Below are 19023 nucleotides of genomic sequence, written 5' to 3'. Positions count from 1 at the left end.
AGTCCAGTGTTGCCAAGACGGGCTGGTGGTCAGAAAGGAGATGGTCATCCAGGACGTCCTGCGCGGGCCAGGAAGTCAGGCCGCGTACTACCATAAGGTCGATGACGTCCGGTGTGTGGGCTGCCGTGTACGGGAAGTGCGTAGGGACCTCTGGTCCTAGCACCTCGTATCCTTGGGCTTCTGCATCGGCAAGGAGTCGCTGCCCATCTGGGCAGGTCTTCATGGAGTTCCATGCAGTGTGTTTGCAGTTGAAGTCACCGGCTACAATCGAGGGCAGCGGCGAGTCCAGCAGGTCGTGGACATCAGCCACTGCAAGGCGAGAGCTGGGTGGCTTGTAGAACGCAAACACACGCAGAGGGTGGCGGTCGACGCAGATTTCCACGCCTAGGGCGTATGGCGACCGGAGAGTTGTCGGCACTGGCAGCGGCTGGTGGATGACCTGACGCTTCACAAGGACGGCCAGTCCCCGATAGGCGCGTCCGAGTGAAGATGTTTCCTCCTTTCTGTAGGCGACGTAGCCTGGTATTTTAAGGTGGTCGCCCGCCTTAAGATGGGTTTCCGAGATCAGGGCTACGTCGATCTTCTTCTCGGCCAGAAGATGTCGCAGCAGGGTGACTTTGGCTGCAGAGAGCCCGTCGGCATTCCAGTGTAGGATCCTCAGTTGGCTAGCGAACGCTATAGAGGTCTGCCAGCCTTCTGAGGATAATCGGAACAGGACTCTGTCCCGACTGGATGGCAACGAGGAGCTCCTGCAGGATCTCCACGAGCATGGTGATGGCCTCGGCTCGGCCATCGCTGGGTCCCGCTCCTGGCTTCGCCTTCTTCCCCTGGAGAGGGGCGGCCGTCGTGGGGAACGGGGCTGATGGGGGTCGCAGCTGCAACGCTGTAGCCGGGGCGGTCGTGGGTTGCTGCTGCTGCGGGGCAGAGGAGGGTTCCGGGCCCGTCTTGGTCTTCTTCCCTCCACGTTTGCGTCTTCTTGTGGGCGGGCGTCTCCCGTCGTTGGCGTTCGCCATGAGGGAGTTCGCGGCGTTGCCCGTGTCAACGGCTGGCTGCGAGGTGGTTGGCAGTGCTGCACCAGTGCGCGCTGCGACTCCGGCCTTCTTGTTGCGCGCCTCCCGCTTGTAGACCGGGCACTGCGCGCTGTTAGCGGGGTGCGCACCGTTGCAGTTGGTGCACGTCGCTGGCTCCTCGCGTGGGCGTGGGCATTCGTTTGCGGGGTGAGGCTCGCCGCAACGAACGCAGGCGAGAGGGCGGTGGCAGTTCACCGACGAGTGCCGAAAACCCTGGCACCTGTGGCACTGCGCGGGGCCCTTTCGTCCTCGCCAGGCTTCGACCTTTACTCCTGGCATACCCAGGAGCTCGGTGAGGGCGTAGATCCCCGGCGTCGTGTCCGCGGTGCGCTGCAGTTGGGCGTGGAATATGCATCCAGGCCGGCCGCTGCGCGCGCGGATTTGGCGGACGAATTCGGGTAAGAAGCCCTTCTCCCTCAGGTCTTCTTCTATTTCTGCCGGGTCGGTGTTCGCCGGCAGGCCGCGGATGGCGATCTTGAGGCTGCGTTCTGCTGGGAGACCGTAGCAGAACCAGTGTAGCCCCGTGGTCTGAAGGTACTGCTGGATCGCCCGGTACTCATCCTCGTCCCTCGGGGTGAAGATAATGCCTTTCCCCAGGGGGCGTGCGTTGACCTGGTGGCCCAGCACCTTCCGCAGCTCGCGGAAATGCATTGGCCAATCAGGCATCACCTCCACAATGAGGGGTGGGTATCGCTTCCCCTTCGCGGTAGGGGCGGCGGGGGGCGCTGGTCCGGCGGTGGATGAGGCGGGCGGAGTTGGTGACTTCGCCGGCGCCGGGTCCGTGTCCATGGGGGACAGGTCGAGCCGGGGAAGTGAGTGCGGCGGTGGCGTTGCGCCACCCTGCCGCTTCTGAGCAGGGCTGGCTACGGCGAATGGCGGCATGAGGTTTGTCGGCGGCGGGAAGCGCGACGGCGACAGGACGCGCACGGGCGTGGGCACCTGGGGAGGGCCCAGGGGCGCGGGTGTGGGCGCGCAGGGAGCGGGGGCACGTGGCAGTGGCGTTGGCACAGGCTTGGTCGCGGCGTTCCGGGGCGTGCCTGCGCGAGCAACGGGCGCAGCGGGCGCGGGCGCGGCGGGTGCGGCGGGCGCAGCGGGCGCGGGCGCGGCGGGCGCAGCGGGCGCGGGCGCGGCGGGCGCGGAAGGCCTTGGCGCGCGGGGCGCAGGCGCGGTCGCGGCGCGGGAGGCGCGGGGCTGGATGCGGCTGGCGGCTGCGGTCGCGGTCGACGGCGCCTTACTGGTCCTGGCTAGGGCCGGTTGAGGCGCTGGTGGCTTCTGGGGCTTCGGCGCACTCGGGGGGGTGCGGTGAGAGGGCGGCGGCGGTGATGCGGCCGTTTTCGCGAAGGTCGACTGAGGGGCGTCGGCCTTAAGAAAGGCAGACGCGTGCGCCCTCGATGGGCCGGGTTGTGGCACCTGCGGGGCGGGGCGTTGCAGGGGCTGGAGCTGCTCCAGCGCGTGAAGCGTCTGGGGGAGGAACTGGAACTCGCCAGCTCCCTCCGATGTCGGAGTCTTGGGGGCTCGGATGGCCTCTTGGCCGGCGGCGCGCAAAATGTCCATAGCGCGCTGCATCGCCGTGAGGTCCTCCGGGCGGCGTCTAGTCGGGGCGATCCGAGGCCGGGTGGCCTTGCGGACGGCGGGGTCGCTGGTCCGCGGGGTCGATGGCATGGTAGTGGTGACTGATGTCACTAGAGGTAGTGGGGCGGACACATACCCAGTGTGCGGGTAGTTGGAGAAACGCCGTTTTCCGAATTACCCCCACCTATGCTAACGCACCGGCGGGGGCGGGGGGCGGAGTTTGGGACTCCGGGAGGCGGGATTTTCCGGAGTACAGCCACTCGCGATCGCGGCTGCGTCACCCACTTCGCTCCGTTAGTCAAAGCCGGACCCGGTGGGACCCGCTTGTGGGAGGCCGGGCACGGCGGTGACACCACGGTGCTAGGTGGATGGTGCGGTAAGTAGTTGCGATCCGGGCGAGTCCGATATTTTAGGAAACTAGTTAGCAGGCTGCACGACTGTCCACCAATAAATAAAAAAGCCGCGGCAGCAAGCTTATTAAAGCCAGCCTCGTCAAGCATTCGTAATATTCCTTGCCCGTCGGGTCCTGGCAAGCAAGCTGATGGGCTAGAGGTAGTGGGGGGGGGGGGGGGATATTTTGTTCTCTAGGGGGTGGGGGAAGGGCAGATGATTTTTGAGATGGATTTTTTTCCATGGCATTTAAATGTCTGATTTAAAAAGCATTGAAACATTTTTCCTTATTTATTAAAGTCAGCAGCATCATCAAGCCCTCGTAATATTCAGCTTCTTAGAGGTATAGGGTTCAGGTAGCAGATGGTTGTGGCTGCACAGCTGGTAAGTCCAGATCATGGCGTTACCCGCGAACTTGCCTGTCGGGTCCTGGCGCACCACGTGCATGTAGTCATCGCCCAGAGTGAACTGTGAAGTATTGTGAAAATTCTCCGTGAAAATCCAAGTCACATATACATAGATTAGGGTTGCCACAAGCGTAGGAAGGGAAGTTGAAAATATTCGCTCGCATATTATGAAAGTAAGTATATTAATAAGTAAAAAAACAGTGTAGAGTGTTATGCAGTTACATAATGTACAGCCCAGTAGAGTGGGATAATCAAAGCCCATTCTTTGACAAAATTCTGGGATATGACGGGGACAATTTTACTTATTCAAGGAGACACCGGGACACCAAGCTTCAAACCAAGTCATATGTCATTGCCATGATTTTTTTTATTCGACGTCGTATCGGACAGTATGAAAACGGTCTAATGGTCAAAACCATATTAAAACCATGATCAAGAAATATTACTTACTAAAAGAAATACACGTAAACCTTGTGTACCTACCTGTACTTGCGGAGGAGCAGCCCAGTCGCATACTATAGTGGATGCCACGGCCACTGCTGGAGGATTCGTGCAGTATAGCTGAAAATTATCATTAGTTAGGTAATTCATTGTATATTTCGTTGGTTGGTTGTTGATTAACTTTGTAACAAGCAGAAACGTCTGCGAACGATGCTATAATTAAGCTTAGAATAAACTTAAAAGTAAAAAAAATACTGTCTTGTGAGACATGAACTCACGACGAAACCGAATCGCTATCCCATGGCTCTGCTAACTGAGCTACCAAGACAAAGACATCAAATAGGTGTAACCCAATACCAAAGACAGTAATTTTTTTCTACTTTTGAACTTGGTTGTTCATTAGTTCGGTCAACTAATCTGTGACAGAGCATAACAAATATTTTGTATGGAAATATCGTCAGTACAGTCACAACGATAGTAAATAATAGAAGGCTGCGAAACATCATCTTGCGATGCGCGCCTGTCACAGATTTTCATACAACATTACCAAAACCATTACCTAGCTAGGATGGCCAAATGACCTTCAACCCGATTTTGACAGCCCAGACAGTGCAAGTGTTATTTTAAACGTCAAACTTCTATGAAATTATGACGTTTACTTAACACTTGCACAGGCTGGGTTATCAAAGTCGCTGCCAACTTAGTTTGGCCCGATTCTAGGATAGTTTCTATCAATCATCATCATTATTCCACGCCGACGGAGTTACGGGCGGGAGATAGTATCGTTTATCGTAATTATAATATAGAAAAGTTAATCTTACGGGTTGATAAACTTCTTTGACGCCTGGATGAATATACGCCACGGGGTAGTCGAAACGGTAATGATACACGTAGTCCGTACCTGCCATTGGTATCAGACGAATAAAATAAGTTTTAGGCAGTAAGTACTTACGACAATAATTTAATTTTAGCTTTTTCCTACTTTGATTCACATACATTAAGAGCGAGGTGGGTTACACTGTACCGCTCATTGAAACTAGTTATAGGTATACAATCTGGGCGGCTACCGGGACAATCGTAATTCGTCAATTGCGGGCATTTTTCTCTGTCATTCTAATTACGTCTTAGTGAGAGAAAAAGAGAAAGATCCCCGCAATTTGCGAATTTCGGTTTTCGCGGTAGGCCCCCGGTTCTGGTTGACTCGATGAACTTTACTACGCGGTAGGTACTGTGTCTACAATCCTACGAAAAGCATAAGCCGCATCGTAATATTACCATACTTTTTGATTTCATTTTCTTTTTGAAATTGAATTAGCTGTATTTTCACGAAGCCTTTCGAGAGGAATATAGTAAAAATATTATTTCGTTCGCATTTGGGTACCTTCCGCTCCTCATTCACTGTAAATAAATACCCGGCAAAACACAGTGTAGCTATGAAAAGTATAGCACATTTTTTTTTTATAAGTAATATAAAATACTCTAATATTGAGCGGCCGAATATTTGAATATCAAAACAGGTCGAATATTCGAATTGCAAGCCCTAATTATAGAGCTAAATTTATTACGTATCATTGGTAAACGATTTAGTTTCGTATCAACATGCCACGTAGGAAAACAATAACTAATTATTAAATCTAAAATATTTACCTTAATAAAAACGTTAAGTACCTTTTGTCACATTAGTACAATGCGGCGGATTTGCAGTCTCCACATCTGCATAAACTGCTCCCGTTAGCAGAATTACTGATAATGACAACACAAACATGTTGATCACTTCACTGCGCCTGTACGTCTGCTGGGCTAAATCGGCAATTCTATGAAGGAGGGCAGGGGTCAACGCTATAATTACCTACCTACTTGGTTGTTTTCGCTGATATCAGTCAACTAATTATAGGTACTGTAGGCGGAAACTCACTTAAAATAAACAATTTTAGACTTTATAGGAACTTTTAGTACCTATTTAATGCATTGCACACAGAAAAAAAAGAAAACTTTCTTTCTCCTTTATCCTTAGGTACATCAATTAATAATTTACTTTTTAAACATCTTCTATAAGTATTTAAGCATTCTACCAAAAATACAACTACCTACCTACCTAAGTAAAAAAAATGAGATTAGAAAAGTAGAAAGAAAATAAATATTTTGGTCATCCAATGTATATTATAACTTTAAGCAGGTGGCAGGTAAGCTAAAGCGATGAAGGGATGGGCGTAGGTATAAAAAGTTTCAGTGCTTTTATTTTATTTCATTATATCTTCAGCATTTTCTGGAATTTCCTTCGAACGCATCTTTAGTAGTTCGATATCGTGCCACAAGTTAGCATGATACAAGGCTGCTGTCTCCACTTCCATTTCTGCAGCTTGAACTAAAATCGTACAAACAGAATGTGAGTAAATGTTGCTCTATGTCGTTATAATTTGCAAGTTAAACAATTACGACGATATGTAAGAAATAGTTACAATAACGGTATATATGCTTATTCCTATAGTAACAATATTTGATGCTGACTTCTAAGAAAAGATCTGAGAAAAATTACATTTTTTAAGAAAAGTTTGGAGTAGGTATTATATAATATATCCAAGAACTTATAGAAATATCAAGCTTACTTCGTAAGTTTTTTACAATCACGACACTTTTCTTCAAACGTGCTAAATCCGAATCAATCTCGTCTTGCAGAGTGTGATAAAAGTTTGGATTATTCACATCAATGTGTGACAGCTTACTTGTGCCCGACATTTATATGCGTTTTTTATTATGCTCTCCTAAATCAGTTTTATAATTTTACTAGGGATGTCTGGATTGAACGTTATTAAAGTTACTCTACGAACGGATACAAATACATCAAAACTACGGAGTGTAATAATATTATGGACGAAAAAGACTGAGAGTGGATAATATATTTTTTTTAATTTGTATTTTGGCGCGCTTTATCTACAAGAGCAAGTGCAAATCAAGTGGCCAGTTGTAAAGCGCCAATTACATCCACCCGATTTCTGGGCGGCTACCGGGAAAATCCAAATTCGGCAATTGCGGGCATTTTTCTCTGTCACTCTAATTACGTCTTAGTGAGAGTAAAAGAGAAAGATCCCCGCAATTTGCGAATTTCGGTTTTCGCGGTAGGCCCCCAGATATAGATCCTGATTTCGTTTCACGGAATATCAGCACGTTAACAATATTTTAAATGTAAAAAATACTTTACTCTAATTATTTGATATTATTGCATATGAACCATTTTTTACATTGCAAATATTGTAAACGATGTGCTGATATTTGGTGAAACGGAAACATATTTCTCGGGCCCGAAATCGAGTCTGATTTTAGGCCTGATAAAGTGTGAATGTAATTTGCACTTAAAGGCTCTTCTAGACGGGACAATCTAATTGTTAATTTGATCAGAAAAAAAATGCGTCTATCTCATATATCGTCCACAAGTCCATAGTGAAATCGGTGAGCAAATTGTCCATTAATTTCATTTTTGTGTCGATACCACCTGATTTAATTGACAATTTACTCCGATTGTGTGACATTGTCCCGCGTGGACGGGTCTTTAAAAAGATGACAACGCACGACCTGTCTTAGTTATATTTAAAAACGCTTTAAAACATATGTATCACTTATTAATAGAAAAATATACAGAATGATTACGTAACATAAAGATGCATGAGTAAGTCAAATTAATAAAATTACATTTTTGCAATCATCAGGAATATTGATTATTTGCAACTCAATAAATAAGTATCTTAAACAGATTATAATACGCCAAATAAAAAAGTCAAATGACTTCCTACTTCTATCTCTTTTTCTCTTGTAGTATTCATTTATATTTCCGTCATTTTAAACTTGAAAGGTCAAACTTTCTGATTTCGTCATATTATGTCACGCATTCTACCTATTCTTTTGTGCGAATCGCGAGTGATTCTAGTGACATCCATGAGAATCTCCATCATATTATTTGTATGCAGTTTCTCGCTAAATCACACATGATTTTCTATTGATACTAGTGTTAAATTACTTGCTAAATAGTTTTAAGTAGTGCCTCAAAATGATGAGTGACGACGATCGTGATATTGATATAGAAAGTGATGTAGGTGTTATTCCTCGACTGGCAGATTGTATCTAGTCCCGTTTGTTGTTACATTAGTAATTCCTTGCTTTCAGGCTGAAAATGACTCCGATTCTCGTACTCATAGGAATAGCAGCGGTGGAAGTGGATACTATTCCCAGGTATAATTAACGGTGCTTTTCTGCTGAGATACTTTTGGCGGGTTCATTTTCCGCTCACCAAAGCGATAATACCATGTGACTTCGTAGTACAGATTGCTTGAAATGAGTTGCATTGTGGAGCATGTTTATCAACAAACTTGTTTCTCTTTTATTTTTGGTTTTTAAAGACTATAACTATTATTTATGAATTGGTTGATATCTCATGCTTCAATGTAATGTACTCAGTCATTTACTCATCCTTAGCTTGTCATTGAATTTGTTAATAACATATGCACTAGTTTAAGGTAAATAGTGTTCAAGGGCCTTCAACATGTAACATAGAGAATACACAGCATATTTATTTATTTAATATTTATTTTGCAATACAAAAACCATAAATAGCAGATTTAAAGGTAGTTCATTCAAATTTAATTTATATGACTGCAGAGTGCAGACCACTGGTAGTCCTTGAAAAACTTGAAGTGCTGTGTAAATTTTAAAATATAAATAACCCATTTGACTTTATTTGTTATAAGTACATTTTTACTTGCAAATAGTTGATGATCTGTAAGAAAATATGGATAGAATATCTACTATTTATAGGGCAACGGTCTTAAAAAAGTCCATCCTATAACATCATCATTTTGTATTTTTTCTTGTTCAGAATGTTTAGTACTATAGATTGGCGATGGGGCTCGAATTGAGGATTAATTTCAGTCTTGCCTGTTCAATGGTTAACACTCTTACCTATAATCACTTTTCTCCATCAAATAATATATCATTATGTTAAATTCAATATCGAATTTCTTCATAACAGTTTGTGTAGTTTAGCAGCTGCTAGTTACAATAAAACATGTCAAATATGTATGTATTTTACTGGCGAACCCAGTTTTTCCCAGGCATGATGTTAGACACTTTTCCTGATCTATTTCACCAACTTGACAATAATAATTTCATGTACATTTCTGTGTCAATAAGTAACAATGGAACCTAGTATCAGTGATGGGCAAAAAGTAGTTGGATTACAGATTAACGATTATGATTACAAAATGTAGTTGTAACTACTAACTACAAATTTTTATCTCTTTATCTTACAATTACTAGGGAAAAGTAGTTGAGCCTTTGATTAACGATTACTAACTACATTTTGTAGTTAGTAATCGAATTAATAACTACATTTAGTAATTGTAATCTGTAATAAATTACTTTATGAGATTACAAATTACTTTTACTCAAGATTTTTTTTTCTATCTTTGTTTCTCAAATCAGGTTAAAAAAATTAACGAGTTTTAAATTGTTCTTAACATTTTAAGTTTGAGTTTTAAAAAAAAGTAATATTAGTTTTATAAGATTTTGTACAAAGGGACTTATTAAAAAATATGAACATTTTAGGGCAAAAACGAGTTTTTGTCAGGTGGTCAGTTCCATGAAGCAGCACCCAAGCATTTTTTTTTTTTAATTTTAGTGTCATGAGGTTAAGTAAATGTATGAAAAAAATTATAGAAAAAACATATTATTACTTTTGTTTATTGAGAGAGAGTACTTAAGTACAAAATTTGCTCATCTTTGCCTATCAAGAAGTAATTGAGTAATTTGGATTATAAATTAATGTAATTTCGATTACAAATTACAAAATAATCTCAATTGCAAGTAATTGTAACTACATGTAATCAACTACAAATAATTCAATGACATGTAAAAATGTAGTAAAAATTATATAAGTAATTGATTACACCCAACACTGCCTAGTATCATTGTTTACTTGGTGAAAGGTGGCAATGGACTACATACATAAAATATATTTTTTGTTTGCTCAAAAACATGAACAATGTCTAACAACATGAAATTAATGCAAAAATGTGAAATCTTAGAGAAAGTGGTACCATTAAAAAAAAAAGAATCAGTGATTGCAATAGGTCGCAGGTTCAAACCCCTGCTTGTACCAATGAGTTTTTTGGAACTTATATATGAAATATCATTTGATACTTACCAGTCACTTTACGGTGAAGGAAAACATCGTGAGAAATTGGACTAATCCCAATAAGGCCTAGTTTAGTTTAGGTTGGAAGGTCAGAAGGTAGGCACTTTGTAAAAGTTGCCTGGAGTATTCTACTGCTATACTCCAGGCTCCCATGAGCTGTGGCAAAATACTAGGACAACCCGAGGATGATGATTGCAATATGCCCTTTGCCCAATTAATTCCCATAATCACCTTCAAAACTATTTGTTTACAGGCGGAAAAGCGAGCACACCACAATGCACTAGAGCGGAAAAGAAGAGACCACATTAAGGATAGTTTTACATCATTAAGAGATTCTGTGCCTGCGTTGCAGGGTGAGAAAGTGGTATGTAAGGTAACCTATTTTGTACTCCATTTCATCCAATAACACAGACATCATTTAAACTCACACTAGGTACTATTTTTTATACCACATTGAGCACATAGCTTCAGAATATTATATAATACATAACAACATTTATAAATACAACAGCCAATACCTGGGTAAACATTGCATTATAATAATCTTAAATAAATAATTACTACAATACAATAGAGATGGTTAAAAATACATTAAATCTAGAGATGTAAAATGTCTCCAATGTCAGAGTACTATTCAAAATGTCAAAATAAAATTTGTAGTATATAAATAAATCGCGTCTAGACTGTTAAGCTAGCAGTCTCATAAACTAATGCTACAGAATACATAACTAGTATGTACCCAACAAGTCAAGTATATTATACAATATTACAGACACATATGGTCTCCATGGTTAATACATTATGTTTGGAGATGTATAAGGTCCCCACGGTCTGAGAAAGATAATAATACACAATAATAATAACATTAATAAGATTTGGAGGTGTGAAGGCTCTCCAAGTGTCAAAGAATAGAAAAATAAAAAAGTATGAAATACTTGTTTCACGTCAAGAGACTTAAGCTAACAATCTTAAAACTAATTCTACTGAATACATAACTACTATGTATCTAATGAGTCAATGTCATCATCAAAATAACTAAACATACATAAGGTTATACATAAGGTTGAATAGCTAGAAACAAAGCGCCCTATGCCTCTTCATTACAAATCAAATAAATCATAAAGAGAATAACATTTTCGATGTTCTGGGACTTAATTGTATTTTTCAGTCATTTACTTTACAAATAAGCAATAAAAATGGCTTATTTTATATGTTGAAAATTTGGTTTACTTGCTATAAAAGTATCATTATTAAATTTACTTTTTTCTGTAGGCAAGCAGAGCGCAGATTTTGAAAAAAGCCGCAGAATACATCATGTTTATGAGGCGGAAAAATAACTCCCACCAGCAAGATATTGACGACTTGCGGAGACAAAATAATCTACTGGAATCACAGAGTAAGTAATGTCTCATCTCGTTTTAAAGTTTACCGAGGTGCTTGCGATGCTGCAAAGTGATATGAAAAACTTGCACCCAATTGCATCTTTGTAACTGTCATCATCCAACCCAGGGGGAGTGTTTGGGATAGTACGGCTTCCTCACGATGTTTTCCTTCACTTCCCGCGATTAAAATGTGGCGTTTTTGACATAAACTCACCAGCGGCTGTAGCACGGTCGCATTTTTTATCACTTGACACTATGCCCGTCACTTTCGCACTTACATATTTGTTAGAACGTGACAGGCATAGTGACATGATAAAAATGCGACCGTGCTACAGCCGCTGGTCTCAAAATTGACTTCTATGCAGTGGGCAATAACAACTGTAAGTAGTTACCTATAATGCCAAATACGAGTAAGGTAGGCGTTGAGTGCTTGTTGCTACTGTTGCGCCGTCGGAAAGATTGATTAGTATATCCATGAAATATTGCAACTTTCTAATACTAACGATCACTGACTTAAGCCGCCGACGGACATGGCGGAACCATAACGGATCCTAGTTGACTACGGAGCTCGGAGACCTAAAAACAATGAGTTTTACTTGACAAAATTTAAAAGTCGATAATTACCGGATTCTATTCCCCTATGTCGGTAATTTACCGGTTTTTAAAATCGACCGGTAATTGCATTCCCTAATCTGTATTACCTACTTGATATGACCACGTAGGTACATGTCATTTTTAAACTTAAGGCATTGTCAATAAAGGTGACAGCACGGTATATCACCATTTATTAGGCGGGTCGGGTCCACACAGAGCGAGCGAGCGAGCACGTACGTGCAAGGCAATTTCCTCACGCGGCCGAGGCACGTCTACACTGGCCGGTTTGTGCGTGAGGAAAATGCCTCGCGCGTATGCTCGCTCCGTGTGGACCCGGCAATTGAGCATTAACCCATTCAGCGCTAATCACGACACGCTGTCGTTTTGCCTCTACGAAGCATTTCCTCTACATACTGAGAAACCTAACATCGGCAACGACGTAGCGCTACGACCGCAACTCAGCGGTGAATGTGTTAACAGTACTGGGATTTTCATCTTACTAAGTTAGTGTGAAACCTGAGAAACACTTTAAAATAACCATTTATTTATTTACTTTGCAGTTAGAGCTCTAGAAAAAGCGAGAGCAACAGGCAACTACATGGATGCACACGAGCTAGGCCTCGGGATCAAGTCCGAAGGCAGCTCCCATGACACAGACAGCTCGGACGGAGAAGGCACGACACGACGGGTGAAGAAACTAAAGATTAACGGTGTTAATGTTTCATAAAACTTCATTTGGACAGTGAGTGTGTAATGTAAATTGAACTTAATGCTCTAAGTTTTAAAGATTAACTGTGTTTGTAATATTTAGGCATTCACTACTTAATTGAGAGTATGAAAACTAATTGTACAAACATTTTTCTGTTTAAAAAGTTCAAATCTTGAAACAGCACAACAAATTATTATGATTTTTACTATATGGAATAGTTTGATTTGCAGTAGAAAATAAATAAATACAGACAATTTTTTGTAAGTCACCAGCACCATCTGCGCTCATAATTTCTTTTTTAACACAATTTCAAACAAAACTAACATTTAATGTAACATTTCTACATCCATCAATATACAAATATATAAATGATTAACTTTAAAACTTAAAGCAATAAAACTTAAATGTTAATCTGTATACATTTTTGATGGCTAAAACCTTACAAGCCTTCTGCACGGGCGGGACCTTGACAGCGTCTATGATAGCACATTGGAGGTCAAACCAAAGAGATAGGCCGCGGAACGTTTGTTTGCATGTGTAGTTTACAGCAAACAGGTATTGATTGTAATATAGAGGTAAAGTCTAAGAAAAAAATGTGCCCATAAGTTTGACAGCTAAACCACTGTCTGGTCAATGAATTGTCAAACATCAATCTTTGACAACCAGAGTTACAGCTTCCGGTTCGAGCGCCATCTCGATTGCTTCGTGATTAATTCCTATTTGCTCATTAATATTGTTTAAGTATAATATCGATAGCTTATTATACAGTAAACAAATGTGGTAGTGTGCAGTGAATGGATAATTAATCTTGAAACGCATTTAACCACCATTTTGGAGTCAACGGCCGGTAGTCCAAGTGCTACTTGTAAAGTCCAGCTATCACTTCACAAGAGCTAATAAAATCACCGTACACTGTATTGTACTAGCGGTACAATTTTAGTCGTATTTAAAGCTTCTAATACCTTGATACTGGCGAAATAGTCCCACTGGACGGAAGCCATAATTTTAAAAGAATGAATGAAACCACAGTTACGGATTCCGACCGACATATATCTACGTCACCTGTCAAATTCCAAGCCCGATTTGTCTTAGACTATACACATCTTACACAGTCAATGGATCTTTGGTTTACGGCGTCTTTAACAAGCTGGCATAAGGTGGTACCGAAACAACTATATACAGTATGTAACATAACGAAAGGCAAAGAAAGAGACCAATAAGTGTTTAGGTCATACTGAGCAACTTTTACTATAGGACAAACCCTGAAATCCCGAAAAAAATTTGGCTGTATCATAGATTTTGCTGGTCTGATGTTGAAATTTCCTATGGGAGTCAATTTTTTTTCGCGATTTAACGAGACTCTTTCTTTGCCTTTCGTTCTATTACATATTGTATTTTAAGTTAGGCGGATACTTAAAACTGCGAACGCTACGAGTCATGGAAATCACTCGAATAACAACAAATAAAAGCGAAGTCGCTACCGCGAACCCGTTCGTTCGTCTATTTACCTCTCTGTCGCTCGAATATACAAAAGTGACAGAGGCACATGACGAAATTTCGATTTTAAATGCTCGCGGTACGCCCGAAAACTACGACTGTTTGCAGTTCTGGGTCTCTGCCTATATACTCATTATAAATTTGCGCCTGGCCGTTGAATATGCTGAAGTCGGACCAAACTAACTATCCATGGCATTTGCAAAAACAAAGTGTGTCATTGTCATTAAGAGGGTTAGGCCGCGGCCGCCTCTCCATACAAACGTAGTCCTTATTTTCCTCTCCAGATATTAACATTATAAAAAATATTTTGACACAATTTGTTGTATATCAACCAAAGCTGAATTAGTATAAGAATTAGGAGCATTTAAATTTTTGTTTGAAATCTGTTTTTCGCTCCTAATTTTTACACAGATAAAAAAGTCGAACATAGGGGCATAGCTATGGTTCATATACATCAAAACTAGCGACCCGCCCCGGCTCGCATGTGTTACACAACTTTAACAAATTATACACTTAAACCTTCCTCAATAATCAATCTTTTCTTAGGTGCCGCATGAAAATCCGTTCAGTGGTTTTCAAGTTTATCGCGAACATACATACACACATACACGCGGCCGGGGACTGTTTTACAAGGTGTAGTGATATGTAAAATCATTTTCCATAATGTCAATATCCAGAGAGGAATGCGGGGACTACGTTTGTATGGAGAAGCGGCCGAGGCCTATCGTCTTAATGGTCAAATTTCTTTGAAAATATGATGTTTTTAATGACGCCCTCACTTTGTTCTGTCCAAGTCGGCGCAACGTTAGTTTAAACCAAAGAGAATTTTAAATAGATGTGGATTGTTAAAGAAAATTTTGTACCTACAGTAATTTTACTGCCATCTTTCGACACATGGTCAAAAACTTTACAACGCTATTTGAATTTAATCCTTATTATTTCACTAATATGTGTTAAATTTGTTAAATATCAATAAATGGCGCCATCTTATCTGGCATAACCCAAAGGTTGTGGCGCCATTACTCAAAACGAAGCCGCCAAACCTTTGGCCTTTGATCTATTAGATGGCGCCACTTTTTGATATTTAACAAATTAAACACATATCAGCGAAGGGATATGGATCAAAGCCAAATGGCGTTCTAAAAGTTTTAATCATGTGTCGAAAGATGGCAGTAAATTTATTGTTGGTACAAAATTTTCATTGACAATCCACCTCTATTTCAAATTCTCTTTGCTTAAACGGTACACCATGAGCGTTGTTCTCTCTAGTTACTAAGCTAGGTTAACTCTAATTTGTTAAGTAATGAATATTCTAATTGAATTTTCTGCGAAACAGTTTGCGACTAATCGTTGAATGTTATATTTTTGTACATTTTGAATACATCGGAATTTTTAAGTTTGTGTGAACAGTTTCGTCATTAAAATTAGGTAGTCATTAACGTAAAATTAATTGTAATATGTCGGGGTACCTGGACGATAAACGGGCGTATTTTTATTTTGTTGTCAGTAAAAAAATAGATTCGACGTCGATGAGCTAAACATTTTTGTCGAATCTATAAGGTCAATGTGGATAAGACCGGCATATAAAATGTATTGCTGGGAAGATCGTCGTAGGGCAAGAACTGACGTATTTGTATACGTTCTTGGCTGACGCAATCAGAAAGGAAGAGCCTTTCTTTTTGCTCTACTGACCTTCTGTACGTTGACTGTGTACAAATTTCTGAAGTTTTGTGAATGATGAACATGATGATAGTGATATTCATATAATTAGTTCTTTCAATTTTGTCAAAAAGTAAAAAGAAAAGATCAAGGACCTGTAGTATGGCAAATCAATTTTGGCGGTACATTTGAAAAAAGTTATCTGGTTGGTTCAGTTGAACCTAAAATGTGACTGTTCTTAAATGAAATGATTGTAGATGGCGAAATTGGTTATTTGGAAGCCCTAAGAGCGACGAAAGAGCTTGTAGACGATCTTCTCCACACTGGCCTTCCTAAAAATGACATCAAGGTAAAAATATAGTCAGATAACAGATTAGTCGGATTTTAAGAATATTCACGTAATTTTATAGCTATTTGTAAGAAGTCTTCTTGGACACTTTTATGTTCATTTACGAATGAATGCTTTTATTTTTTACGATTTATGTTTATATTTTAATTGCACTGTGCAATATTTTTGTCAATATTTTAATGCGTATTTAGGTTTATCCAATTACTTTCAAATTTTGGAAGATTTACAGAATCTAAAGATTGTACCTACCGCACATAGCTATTTAGTGAATTCTTTTATATTGGCAACCTATTGAAAAGTTTATATAGTATTAATAATATTCAGATGGATATAGTTTTCCGTCACGTATACTAATTCACAATAGTTTATAGTTATCATGTTATCGGAAAAATACCTTCAAAATCCCTACTATATAATGTGCAAATTTTGCTTCTGATGTCCAATTTTTCCTCTTAAATATTTGTTTGCTATAATAACTTCAGAATTACAAACTTTTGGTATTGTTTTACATACTTAAGTACGATTCCCACGGAACGGGCGGAGTCGGAGCGCAATTTACATTTGTACGGCCGGTACGGTACTTATTTTTAGAATTGTTTTTTTTTTTTTAACACTAGCTTATAGCTATGCTATCGGGTTTCTCAATTCAAAATTTCGTGTTCCACGGGACACCCTTTACTTTGTGTCTATTAGACACATTTAAATAGCGCTCCAGCGCGGCCCGACTCCAGCCGGTCGGTGGGTATCGTACATTACTTACCATGATAAGGTAGTATTCAATATTTTTTGTATACTGATATTTAAGCAAGTTGTTTTTGTAATGATACTGTGAACGGAGAATGTGTGGAGGTCGAGGTCATGCGAGTATGTATTTTTTTAGCTTACTGTTTTTCAACTTGACGTTTTTATGTTTATTGAAATGATTTAATTTAATTTCGGCGCACCTTTCTCGCATCAAATAGAGTGCCAGCGAGATGGACTGAAATTAAAATAAAATTGGTATCGTATTTATGAAATCAGAATGTACCTCTTACTTGTTGTGTAAATACTAAGGAAATTCCAAAATTCACCCATAAGTCCATCATAATAGAGTCTATTTTCGGAATTACCCGACATTTTAAAGTGTTTGGACTTACCCGGATACCTTACATGTCCTATCATGTAGATAGTATAAACAGGGCCCCCTACGCTCGGTTTCAGACTAGCGTTTTATACGTGCGTATAAACTCGTTTTTTCAAGTGCGTGTATACGCGTATAAGCCAAGTGTAGAGAAATGTTGCGCGCGGGTAATGTCGAAACTATCGTATACGCGCAGAAACATGCTAATGTGAAACCGTATAGGGCAATGCAGTGTTGTTCACGCGGTGGGAAGGTACGCAATAACAAATATTACTTTGATATTTGTAAAACAGCAATGGATAGTCGTAGTGCAACTTTAAGTTTTGTTCTGGAAGACTAAATACCTAATTATAATATAGAGAATACTCTGTTAATATGCGTTTGTTTAATTTCGATCCAGAGGAAAAAACTGATTAGTGATAACCCTTTCTATTCCGTTCATTGGTTATTTTATACGGAGATAGGTGTATCGTCAGGTGACAAGCAAAACTCACTAATTACTAAAAAATCATTAAACAAAAATCAACCTTACTCTGTTAGTAATATGGTTCATTATGGCTATGAACTTGTGGTGGTAATTAGTGACTTGCTTGTCACCTGACAATATTATATCGTTACTTAAAAGCACGACGATATAAAAAATGAAAGGCGGGGATGGGTCATAACTCATAAAGAAACTCAATTTTTTAGGGTTCCTTACCCAAAGGGTCAAACGGGACCCTATTACTGAGACTCCGCTGTCCGTCCGTCCGTCTGTCACCAGGCTGTATCTCATGAACTGTGATAGTTAGCCAGTTGAAAATCTTAAGACCGCGTGGAGGTATCGAGCTATTAAAACCATATATAGTCAGGTCTACAGAAAAAAATTGTTTGGCAAAAATATTGGAAAAAATACAAATAATTTGGGTAAAAATCAATTTATTTGTATAAAATGTAAAATAATGTCATAAATGAGTTCATCATCCCTAATTTATAAAAAAAGCGCTGGTGGCCTAGCGGTAAGAGCGTGCGACTTGCAATCCGGAGGTCGCGGGTTCAAACCCCGGCTCGTACCAATGAGTTTTTCGGAACTTATGTACGAAATATCATTTGATATTTACCAGTCGCTTTTCGGTGAAGGAAAACATCGTGAGGAAACCGGACTAATCCTAACAAGGCCTAGTTTACCCTCTGGGTTGGAAGGTCAGATGGCAGTCGCTTTCGTAAAAACTAGTGCCTACGCCAAATCTTGGGATTAGTTGTCAAGCGGACCCCAGGCTCTCTTGAGCCGTGGCAAAATGCCGGGACAACGCGAGGAAAAAGAAGAAGATCCCTAATTTATAAGAAAATGACACCAAACTTGACCTGAGTGCCACAGATACATAGGTAGAAACAGCGCAAACTGGACCAACACCAGATCCGCTGTCCCCCTCCCTTTATAGGGAGTTGTCAAGAGTTAATCTCGTGGCTAGGGCATTAAATCAGCTTAGTATACTATCTAAGGAATAATAGTACCAAGCATAACCTGTCCGAGACAAAAGTGCGTAACTACCTACTCATTGCATCTCCTGCTATTCGACATTACACGAGAGTACGCTTCTATGGGAAGCTCAGAATTAATTAATTAATGAATACAGCATCTAGGTTCTAAGGCAATGGCCCTAATTCGA

At 40.9% G+C, this 19023-nt stretch overlaps 2 protein-coding genes across 5 annotated transcripts; one reads left to right on the top strand and one right to left on the bottom strand.

Moving 5' to 3' along the window:
• Positions 1 to 3308: 3308 nt before the first annotated feature.
• LOC133528524 (uncharacterized) lies at positions 3309 to 5880 on the bottom strand. The gene is made up of 4 exons (XM_061865918.1): positions 5549 to 5880; positions 4702 to 4781; positions 3923 to 4000; positions 3309 to 3500 (listed from the first exon to the last, which is right to left on the bottom strand). The coding sequence occupies exons 1-4, from the start codon at positions 5643 to 5645 to the stop codon at positions 3345 to 3347; spliced, it is 411 nt and encodes a 136-aa protein (XP_061721902.1). The 5' UTR covers positions 5646 to 5880; the 3' UTR covers positions 3309 to 3344.
• Positions 5881 to 7775: 1895 nt separating this feature from the next.
• LOC133528523 (protein max) lies at positions 7776 to 17748 on the top strand. 4 transcript variants are annotated; one of them, XM_061865914.1, is made up of 5 exons: positions 7777 to 7964; positions 8039 to 8104; positions 10318 to 10428; positions 11337 to 11460; positions 12601 to 17748. In XM_061865914.1, exons 1-5 carry the CDS (start codon positions 7923 to 7925, stop codon positions 12765 to 12767), a joined length of 510 nt encoding a protein of 169 aa, XP_061721898.1. In that variant the 5' UTR covers positions 7777 to 7922; the 3' UTR covers positions 12768 to 17748. The 4 variants fall into 4 exon arrangements, with proteins under 4 accessions (XP_061721899.1, XP_061721898.1, XP_061721897.1 ...); XM_061865913.1 differs by having other exon boundaries at positions 10318 to 10437; XM_061865915.1 differs by lacking the exon at positions 8039 to 8104 and having other exon boundaries at positions 7776 to 7964; positions 10318 to 10437.
• Positions 17749 to 19023: the final 1275 nt, after the last annotated feature.

The sequence above is a fragment of the Cydia pomonella genome, chromosome 19 (genome assembly GCF_033807575.1).
Source record: "Cydia pomonella isolate Wapato2018A chromosome 19, ilCydPomo1, whole genome shotgun sequence".
NCBI lineage: Eukaryota > Metazoa > Arthropoda > Insecta > Lepidoptera > Tortricidae > Cydia > Cydia pomonella.
The sequence above is the reverse complement of the archived record's forward strand: the minus strand, read 5'-3'. Positions and strand labels throughout refer to the sequence as shown.